The 11460-nt window shown below is 51.4% G+C and overlaps 1 protein-coding gene across 1 annotated transcript; it reads left to right on the top strand.

Annotated features, from left to right (window-relative positions):
- Positions 1-4355: 4355 nt before the first annotated feature.
- Positions 4356-5425, top strand: CABS01_14214 (uncharacterized protein; the record flags this gene model as incomplete). Its single annotated transcript, XM_060547554.1, has 2 exons — positions 4356-4990; positions 5047-5425. The coding sequence occupies 2 exons, from the start codon at positions 4356-4358 to the stop codon at positions 5423-5425; spliced, it is 1014 nt and encodes a 337-aa protein (XP_060393671.1).
- Positions 5426-11460: the final 6035 nt, after the last annotated feature.

Here is an 11460-nt window from a genome sequence, read left to right as displayed (position 1 = left end):
TGGCACGGAATGGTTGGTTTGATTTTCATTCAAGGGCGCCGATGCGATACTCCCAGGAGCGAGACAGGTTCATTGGTGTTTTGTGGCTTGGTATTGGGGTTTGGCGATGCCTTGGTAATTTGGTAGTATTTGCGACGGGGGGCACTAGTAGCAAATACCTCCTTCGTCGTCAATGGCGATCTTTGAACTGTAAGCGTTATCGTGTCAATCCAGTAATGGACCGTCGATTTTGAGATGAACCGTTAATGCTTGCCGCGGTAGCCGAGTATTCCACCGTGGCCGCGTCATTGAAGGCCCGTGAGGCACCGGGTTGACGAGTCTACCGCCGGTGGTCCGTAGAATACTCCTCCCGATATCGAAGAGATGGCCCCTGTTCCCACTGCCGCTCTCACCTTATTACAACGACTGTGAGTTATCGTCAAGGGGTTCGGAAGGTGGGCGGGCGCGATAAACCGTGCCTGGGCCAGCTGGGTCCCGAAACCGGTCGCACCAGGAGCGACCAGGAGATGAAGGAGGCGTTTCGGGCTTCGGCCACGGTGTGGTTCTCGCGGTCGCGATGGAACGTCGTTGCTTTTCCTCGGCGGCCAGGAGCCGAATCTTGAAGTGACCAAGCCTCTACTCCGTGCTGTGGTAGCCTGTAGGTATTCGTAGGTAATGATGCGGGTTTGCGTAGTGTGTGGTCTGGGCGTATTGTACGGATAGAGATGTTGACAGATCGCGGGGATGTTTCCAATAGAGGCGGCGATCAATCTTATTCAATGGTTGACATTCATTGCTCTCCCACAAGCTCACCGCACCAGATCTCCGTATCCTAAGATTGAGGGCGAGCCAGCTTCTACCGGTAGATGGGCCATTGGGCAGGGCATCGAGCGAATAGGATACGCCTCAGGGGCGATCAATTTGATGAGCAATGGTAGGCCAGGGTTCAGACGAGCAGAAAGCCAAGCTTTTTGGTGACAGGAGGTTAAAAATCGCAGGGGGCCAGCCACAAAAGGATGAAACGTCGATGTGAGGAGACTTGAGAGGATGAGGGTCGATGTAATACTCCGTCGGAAGACCAAACTTGCGAGGTGTGGCTGGTGACAGCCACTCCTCCTATCGTGGCTTATGGCCAGTGGCCAGTGGCTAAGAAGAAATGTGGCTTGTGCATCGTTTCCGGCTGTGGCGCAGCAGGTACTTCGAGCCCAAAAGACCTTCCGAGCAGCCCAATTCGAGAATGCCAGATATCTTCCCCAATTCATTTCAATTCAATTCAATGAACTGGTGCTGGGAACAAGCTGCAGCATGGGCTCTCAACGCATGCCGCTTAGCCGTCCTGCCCATTCTCCATTCCCTTTCAGGGCGGTGTCCATCGGATTGGGCAAGGTGCGCAGCGGTGTCTGCATGGATGCCATGGAAATGCTCAGCGCTCGACCTGGTCGTGCTGGGCCCCACGCGTTTCACCTGAGACAAGGGCCGTTGCCTGCAGTCTGCACTCTGCAGACGCCGCGCGCGGCAATGCAGGCCTGCTCGCTCGGTGTGAGGACGAATTTTGACTGTTGATGGGTGCTGTGGGCGCTGAGAGAGTTGAACTCTGTGGTGGTTCTCTAATGTCAGAGCCAGGCTTGGCCTTCTTGGGCTCTTGGTGTCCGATGACAGCGTGATGATGCGGCCATTCCTGGAATATATGGCTTGATGGCCGCAATTTCGAGTCTCTTGATGGTATCAATATCCGCCCGTCTTTTGCTAATTGTCGCGGCTCATCCTTGCGATGCGTACCACAGTCATCGCATCCGAGGGAAAAGGCGCAAAGACCATTCGATCACGACACGTTCCATCCCTTGCTTCTCTAGACTCTAGCACCTTATTGTCGGGGTTGGAATAGACAGATACGTGCTGCGGTACCCGTCTCCAGTAGTATATTCCTACATCGGATTGTGCATCGTGCAGCTTCAAAGTCTAAAACCGGTGGTTGCTGTCGCCGATGGGATCCAAGCCCCTAATGAGTAGACTTTGTCTGCTGACTGTGCCTCTCGAATCTTCACTAGCAATTCGGGTGGTGGATTGGTCCAGTGGCTGATGGATGATGGATCATCATACTGTGTGCCCCTGACCAAACAATCTTCACGTAAGACCCCTGGCGCCTCCCGCCCTGGGCGAAGTTGCACCAATCAAAGGCGGGTTGTGGCCCAAAACTGCTTCAGCCCCCGACCAGTCCTCGAACGACGCTTGTTCCATCTCCAGTCGATCCGACAATGCCATGGGCTGGGTGCTGGCGCGAGGTAGGGATATGCTCAGCAGATCCAGGCACAAGTGGCACATCTGAGCTTCCCCTTCGAGGGGATGGTCAAACCTTGCAGACAAAAAGTTGGAAGAATAAGACGGTCTGGGATATGTTTTCGTGGTATCCGTAGTGTACGGAGTACCGTTTTAGCGACGGCGTTTGCGGTTTGAGCCAGGGCCACTCCCTCCGTCAGTGTGACAACTGGCTGGTCTACAGTTGATCTTGCCGAGTCCCGTATTTCTCGGGCTGAGCGAAGTGCAGACCGGGTGACTGGCAAGGGGTAGAAGAAGAAGAAAAGAAGCCGAGGCGGTAAAGCGAAAGAAATGTGCAGTGGAAATGGTGTAGGTACTCCGTAAGTTCGTCAGACTGGCGGGGAGTGGCGAAAAGGGAGAGAAACGGCGGCTGCCAATGGAATGCGACCGAGGGATACGGATACGTATCTAAACGGATACTCCTTAGGTACACAGATACGTATCCTCAGATGGCCCCATCACGTGTATCACGTGCACTTATCTTGCTTAATCTTTCCCTACAAGCCGGTACGCTACGCCCAAAGAGGACTAAAGGAAGGCCCCCCCGGCTAACCTCACCTCAACTTACCTCGCAGCCGCCTCCAGTCTTCCCGTCCCTCCACCACCCAAGCAGCCAATCACAGGCCCCAGATCCAAAATTGGCACCATCGCGCTACAGCCTCGGACCCTCTCAGCCTCTACAGTACCGGTACTGCACAGTTCGCCCACATTCCCATCCTCTCTGCATCTTCTCTCTACTGCGGTACATCCTTCCATTCCCCCCCAGCCCACCTCCGTTATTCACTTCAACCTCCCCTTTCCACTCCTCTCTTTGAGTGTGTCCTGTTTCCACGTTTCCAGGCCTGTTACCATACAACAACCCAGGTCCCTGCGCGCCTCTCGTTGCATTTATCGTCTCGCAAAGTCACAGACCACACATAGTCTTATCCATCGTCCACATTCGCAACCACAACTCGCCCTTTCCAGTCCATACCTGCGCAGTATACACAGTGCTTGTCGACTCTACAATCTAGTTGTACCAACGTATTCTTCGGCTGAAGCACGCCTCTGGCCTCAGATCCTCCTAGGTCTATCATCATCCCTGTCTGGCCACCACCCCTCCCGATACTCGTCTCCGTCTCTTCCTCGATACGCCAGAGCATACCTTGACACTCACACCCGACAACCACATTGACATTGTGTGGCTCTTTACTGCTTCCCACCAACACCACCAAACTCGCCGTTTCCACACCCCAGAATCAGTGAACCAACCCTCGTCTTCACGCCCGCCAGACCATCAATACCATCTCCATCCTACCTCACCATACACCACTCCGTACGGACCGCACCCAAGAACGGCTCAAACCACCCCTCAGCCCTGCTGTGGATCGCAACGTGTCAGGCCATTGCTCGTCTTGCCAGGCACCACGATGGTCGCTGCATGACACAATTCCTCCCACACGTCTCCTGTTGTCAAAGGCCTAGCCCTGCTGTGCCCTGCCCGTTTGTCGACGTTTAATCTCCGTCCTTATTGATTCCTCGCCACCCCATCCAACTCTCGCACTCTTCCTTCCTGGCCTTCTCTCGTTCGTTCTGCGCCATTCCGAGTCGAGTCGACAAGACATCTCGCGACCAACTCGACCCGAGTACAGTCAAGCCAGCACTAATCAATATCCTTCCCTCTGACGGGCAGGTCCCTTTTTTTAACCTCATCATTCCTCTCTTCACATCGACGCTACTCTCTTTCTCCGCCTCTGAATAGCGGCTCAAATCGATTTTTCTCGCTTCGATCCCGTCGTTAACGAATCTTCGACGACACGTCAATCAATCACCAAGCCATCCCGGGCACTCGACGAGGTGGACACGATTAACGCTCTTTCTTTGGCATCGTCTTATTTCAATTCGCTTCGCTTCGCCGCCGGCCGGGACCCGACTTTTGTAATTAGACCTTGGCGACGCCAAACCATCATCAGCAATTCGCTCCACCTTTTCTCTCGGCCCCGAGCCCATTAATACGATAGCCGCCCGATCTTCCCGGCTACAACGCTACTCTCCGCTTTCTCTCAACTTTATCGACGACAATGTATTGGAAGGTGGTTGTCACCACGGCGGCGCTGGCCTCGCGCGCTTGCGCCCAGATTCGCCCGCTATCGATGGATTCCGCAATCGAGGTTCGCGCGGTCGACGTGTTGGAACGAAGCTACGAGGATGTCGCAAACCGATACATCGAGAAGCGACAAAGCTCCATGGTGGACGCAGAGTGGGTTTCGAGGGCGACTGAAGTTACGCTGAACAACGACGGCACCATCAATATGACAGCTTGGGAGCAAGAGACGTCGGCAAAGTGCACCGACGCCCTTTCACACCTCGATCAGGCCTCGAACCCGTCCGGAACCTGCATCTGCTACAACTTGCCGAGTCTGAACGCCCAAACCGGTGTCTTCGAAGCCGACCTGCGGTTGTTCAAGGTCTCTGAGCCAAACAATGCCTTTGCTGGTATCCCGCCACAGAACATCCAGGTCGGGCTTTCATTCAACGGAGCTTCCGTCTCGCCAGTCAGCGCCAGCAAAATCGGCAGCTCCACTGCTAAACGGGATCTTAGCTTTGAGGTTCCGTGGACCGGCCTGCAAAAACGAGTCGTCACGCCACAGGCCCTGCAAACATACTTGTTCGTCGGACAGATTGACCAGAGCAGAATGGTGGCACCAATGTCCATGTACGAACCCCATTTTCACTTGCGTAATTGAATTACCGAAGCTAATGTTTTCCAAGGTCACAATTTGAAGCACTCGTCATGCCGACCCTCACGCTTACCGGCGTCAACGCCGCCGGCCAGACCGTCAGCACGAACGTCTCCTCGAACGAGGCTGCTTTCCTCACTGGTGTCTTCTCCAAAGAAATCATCAAATCCGACCTCGCCGTTGCCCAAGCTGCCGTCGACGAAGTAGTGGCTCAACTGAAGAACGGCACTGTCGCTTTCGTTCTCCCCGGTGTTCAGCTGATGATCTTCCCCGTCGGTCTGGTTGTCACCAGCACTTGGCTCCTCATCGGACTGGCTTTCTACGGATTCGGCACCTATGAGCGCATCGGCTACGCGGAGAGCTACAGGAGAAGACGGGCTATCGCAGGCGACACAGCCAAGCGTATATAAATCAATGACATCACGCGACCGGATACGAGACAATTTGTTCGGGGGCAATCTTTTTTTTTTTTGAAGAATGAGGGGCTCCCTCACGAGCCGAGAAGGTTCTAGGAGTGGACTACTTATTCTGCCCGTGGTGGCGGAATCATCAGCATCAAGCAGCAGCGTGACATCTACATCTTTTTTTTTTTTTTGGCCCACTTCTCTTCATCCTCCACGCCTCTGAGGAGTCCCCTATCTGTCGTAAATAGTTGGATGTCAGTTTTGCTCTCTCTTCCATAGAAAAGAATATCCACAACACAATAGTGAAGGCTGATTTCGCCTGTTCCCAGCCCAGTCCCTTCTCTGGCCTTCAATTTCGCGATAACTCGGTGTCGGACCGCTGTTAGGTCGAGAAAGGAACACTGATACTTTTTGCTGGAGGGGTGTTGTTCGAACCTGCGGCTGTTGTGCGACATGTCACAGTTTGGGGTCCGTTTCAGCTTGGATGTGTCGAGGAAATGCGACGTCACGGCGATCCGACGGTGTGGGTGGATGCGAGGGGGTTTCTTGGGATGATTTCAGCCACACGTGGCTGATAAGGGGCACTTAGTGATCTGCCTGTTATGCTTGGTATGATGATGCTGCAACCTGCATGCCGTCAAAGACAGTAGATCGGAGATCAAAAATGATGATATGCCATTAGGAGCCATCGGGCTGGTTTTCATTCACTCCTCGAGTCGCCTGCGATAAGGTACCTGAGGGCGCAGATGAGAAAAGTAGACGGCGGTAAGCTCGATCCAGCGGCGCGCCAAGGCTGGCGGGAGACACGGGAGATTCGGAGACGGAGAAAGTCCATTTTGAGGTCGAGGCGGTTGGAGTATTCGGCTTCGACGGGGGAACTAGGTTGGCTGCACATTACAAAGTCCTAGTATAAGGGTTGTATCTGGTGCCATTTGAGATACTCGGCCTTTGAATTTGCGCTAGGTACAGAGTACACATCAGGTACGAAGTCTGGTTGCATCTCCATGCTGACTCCTCTCTTCGTCCAACGTGTGGAATATACTTGATCGATTAGTTTATCGAAAAGCTCATGACTGTGGCGAAACAATCATCAGCAAGCGGGCGTGCTGTTAGAGCTGACTGAACTACTGCTTGATAGGTGTTGAAGCTTGAGATGCATTTACCCATCTCAGATGGGATAATAGACTTTCCACCTGTACTAAGGTTGGCTCCTTTTGCTATTTCGATGTGAAGGTAAGCTTTCAAGGTTTCTGAAGTACTCCAATAATCAAGTGGGGAGAAGGTTTGCTGTCGGGGTGTTTATGAGGGTTATCCTATCCGACAAAAAGATCTGCCGCTTTGGACTTTTTTTTGGTTTTAATACACATGTTCTTGTTGGCTTTGTAACAAGGTACATTGGGATCCCCAACTTCTATGTCTTTTAGTCGCGCTTCTGTGAAAGAAGCTTTGGGGTATTCTAGTTGGTGTGATATGTATCCATAGAAGATAGCTGCTAGGAGAAGTAGCAGATGGAATATTGCCATTCTTTTCCACTAGAACTTCCCGAGATTGCGCCTACATGCCAAAGCCGCTCCTTCACACAACTGAGACACATATATGATGCCGTTGACCGTCGTCGGGGCTATATAAGCTGATGTAGGCAGACAGTTGCCTTCGTGATTTACGGAGGATGTTCATATCAGTCATGTACTAACCTAAACATCCGAAGACGTGACCCGTTGAGTCTCCCGTCTTTCCAATCCCTGTGTGAACGAAGAGACATGTTACCTCTGGAGGAAGTCAAAGATCATTAGGGAGTTCCTGTCGGAGAAATCACGGGACAATTCCGGTTGGTCTTCTGGAGCCTCGCGGTGGGCTGTGGGCGACTGGGTGACAGCCTTGCGGGACCGCATGGTGAGGGTCACTTGGAGGGTCATGTGACATGGGCCCAACGTCAACAATGAGCTTTTGGTAGAGAGATCTGTTGATGGAGAAGCCGAGCGTAGTCGTGAAGAGCTGTGTTTGTCTACAGCTCCAACCTTTAAGCCGTTAATGATCTTTGACTTCCTCCAAAGGTAACATGTCTCTTCGTTCACACAGGGATTGGAAGATGAAGGGCTTAGGGCAATTGAGTACCTGGCAGCTTCCTCGATTTCACTGTATAGCTCTTATTGCTAGATCTAGTGTCTTCTTCCTCTGGACTGTGTTTAAGGCTTTGTTCAAAGCCCATTATGTCCATTTACTAACGGTGTTGGACATAGTTGAACTCTGTGGAATTCCTCTAGTTGCTCCGGCCCCGAACCTTCTACGTGAATTGGCGCAAGACACTCATTCGCAGAGAGGGCTTTATTTGCGAACTTTTAAACTTAATTCCGTTTGAATACCTTCCATGTATCAACCTCATAGAGGTTGTGCTTACCCATACTTCCATTATACCATTGTTGTCGTGCTTAACACTACCTTCCCCCCTTCAGGGCAATTGCCAGCATTGGTTACCTTGAACTACTGATTCTCTCCATAGACAATTGAATCTTACTGGTATGATCTCATGCATGCGTCTAAAATGCTCAACCTAGAGTTCGTATGCTTTCGTAATCACCTCGCGTAAAGTTGTCTCTACTGAAAATTCCACGTCGAGAGTTATAGAAATAATCACTGACTATTGAAAATTTTGCGTTCTCGGACGCATATCTTGTGAGCAGTCAGGCATTGTTCTTAGGCGTTTATGTATCTGTCTTTCTACACGGGGAGATGTGGAGATTCAGATTAACTATACTCAATGTTTCCCTCAACTCTCTCAGCCCAGAAGGTCTACTGCCATGGTTATCGGTCCAGCTTAGATGGCCTCAAATGTGGGAATACCCATGATGACAGATCTAGACCTTGAAAGATGGGAACCCGAGCCGGAGAAGGAGCTGCATCATTCTTCTGATAGTCAAGTGCCCCAACCGCGTACTTGAATGCATCCTCATTCCACTTGCGAGGTTCTAAGTTCCAATTCTGCGGCGTATCAACGTTGCCCGTTTCATACGTAGTACTTACGTGTACGGTTATTTGGAGCATCGACTGCCTCGTGATACCTGACTGCCGTTTAGTATCAACCCATGTATCTGAGTTAGGGTGAGTCTAGTTGCCTATTATTCCCCCAATTCTTCATCTCTCCCACGTATGGTAGTTGAAGTCAACTGAGCGGAAATTTCCAAGTTCGTAGAGTGTTCTTCTTCTTCATCACTCCCTTCATACGTCAGGGTGCACATCACGTCTACAAGTATGAATAAGATTGGATTTGAGGTCATCAAGCTTCACTGGGAAAGCTACGTTATGTAGTCCGTGGTCAGCCAGACCCGTGTTCCTGAAGGAAACCGGAGGCATGTTGCTCGGTGTAAACATCTTCTGAGGTAGAAGTTGATCAAATCTAACCGAGTCCACAATTCACGAGCGACTTAGTACTTGCTGAGCCAGTTTGAATCAGCTACCCAGCATAGACGGTCCAGTCTCTTGTCATTATGTGAGATCTCGCGGCCAATGACCATCTCTATGTAGCATTTGCCTTTGCCTGAGCTGCACTTTGGGCCTTTCAAGTCATCTAGTTTTCATCATTGTTTGGCTTAACTGGCATTTGTTGATTTACAAGCAAATCCAGTTTAACAATTTGATGTCCCCCTGATTCCTTGTCTAGTCTCACAGCGTCTCTGGCAGTGTGAGGGCTCAGTCAATCAGAGCGATCATGCAGAGAAGTCAATGCCTTGGATGCAGAAAGACGCCGATTATCGGACGTAGGTACGATGAAGTTTCTGAAAGAGCAATAAGGATTTTCAAAAAGAGAGAATTCCATGTTCAATGGAGTTGATCCCATACCATTCATTGAAGATGATGAAGACTTGACATTCACAATTCAATATGATGTTCACTTTGATGTTGATAGGCATGGGATATACGAGTACACTTTGACGAGGACGAAGTTCCACTGAATCCCTTCCCGATCTAGATTCTTTGCCTTTTGTTACAGTCACAAGTGAGATTGAAGTAGTAATACTCGGTTGATTATGAGAGCAAACGACGACCATCTTTGGGGATATATGACTGAGCATATTCAATCAACCGCCTTCGAGAGTCCCGACCCAGTGATCAACAGACATGTGACTTGACCACTGAGGATATCTGCCCCCTCTTCAGACTCCAGGACAAAGACACTGGATTGCGATAGGCCCAATTGATCCCCATATCACCCACTCTGTATCTGCCAGCAGCTACCCTGCAGGACGTTGGAGGCGCATCATACCATAACACATAAGAGAGACCTACTGCACCTGTAATTGGTCAATGTGTGTGGTGGTGTGCAGGTGATGGACCATGAAAAGTCATTTTATTGATGAATTGGCTTTCGCATGCAACGGGATTGTTGCCATAAGTGTAGCTCTTATACACCCAGGAGGCCTCAATATCGTCACAATTTGATGAGAGCCGAAGTCAGATGATGTTGCGTCCCTCTCTATGTTAAGAGATACATTTGGTCGTGAAGCGTCGGCTCCCAGTTCGGCTCAAGACACAGGAGGGCCAGTGCGATGCCACGCCAGCTCTGATCTCGATTGCTGAATCACGTTGAGGACAACGCAGAAATGGAGCTCAGTTACGTGCTAGCTAGCCTCGTGGTCTGGGTTGATGGGGGCACGTTGGGCAGAGAAGGTTTGCGATATATCAAATTAAGGAAAACAAAAACAACACGGAGAAAAACATACGCAGAGTCACTCACATGTTTGACCCATCCTAGTCATCAAGACATGACGTCATGCTATTTCGTGCTCTTGTGTCTATTTCGATGCTTGGCTGTTGAAGCCACAATGTGGCTTGAGTCCTCGTATCCCTCGTTGGATTCCACGCTTCAACCACGCTTCAACCACGGAGGCCAATACTACTCAAATGGACTCTTGTGGCCGGCAGTATCCGACATCATCCTTCAATTTGACAACTTGTCCTCCCGTTCCGAATCCGGTGCGAGTCCTGAAACTGCCCAAATGCATCACAATACCGGCCATTTCCAGCGTATTCATGCGGCCAAGCGGTTTGCTAGACGCCGGGCTCCACGCCAGTGGTAGTGATGGAGCGACGCTCAGAACTCTCAATACCCCTTCGCTGCCGGGCGCATGAATGATGCTCGTTTCTAACAGGGAACGCCTGTCCACCAAAACCGACTCCGTCGCCAACGCACACCACGTCGATTTCTCTCGACGACCAAAGCACCGGAGCCCAAGATGGGTCCTTTTCTTCCATGTCCCCAATGACCAAGTTGTCGTGGCACAACATCAGACGCAGGAACACGGAAACCCTTGGATGAAGCCCCCCGAAAACTCTCGCCCGAGGCAAGGAGGATGCTGTCGATATTTGACAGCTGTCACCAGGTTGCCCGGCGACAAGGCGAAAATTGCCCACAAGACAGAGTTGTCTAGTTCTGTTCCCCAATCCCCTCTTCGATGGCGGTGCCATTTCGCGATGACCGGTTGCTGGGCTGCGGCCCCGTCGAGAAGTCTTGACTCGGCCATGGCACCCTCGCATCGCCCCTAGTTGACATCGCCATCTGCACCACAGTATATCGATGTCATGCGTTGTGAGGCGGACGAGGTCCACCTCAGCAAGTCCAGGTACATCGGATGGGAGTCCGCCGCGATGTCTCACCAATCACGGAACGGAGGGACGCGGAAGCACAGAGCATTTCCTCTCAATATCGGGTCGGGGGTTCGGCCGACTAAGGGGGGACAAGGCCAGGCCCTGGACGAAAGCACTTGCATGATCGCTGGTAGGAACATCACACAGGGCCGGGTTTTCCTGCCTTGTCGCTTGGCTGGAACTGTATCGTCTGCTTGTTGTTCTTTGGTGGTCGAGTTGAGGGGTGGGTGGTATATATCGTAAACTGGCTGGCCACCCCGCAAGAGCCGAGGATGTTTCGAACGTTCAGTTCAACGTCAGAGTAAAGTCAAATTCACAAAACATCACGATACTTGCTTTCCCACGCAAGATTCCCGGCACTGTCCAAATCCCACGCACAAACAATTGATCACAACACC

This window comes from Colletotrichum abscissum, assembly GCF_030869225.1.
Source record: "Colletotrichum abscissum strain IMI 504890 chromosome Unknown Scaffold_51.1, whole genome shotgun sequence".
In the NCBI taxonomy this organism is placed as follows: Eukaryota; Fungi; Ascomycota; class Sordariomycetes; order Glomerellales; family Glomerellaceae; genus Colletotrichum; species Colletotrichum abscissum.
This window is presented reverse-complemented; position numbering and strand designations above follow the sequence as displayed.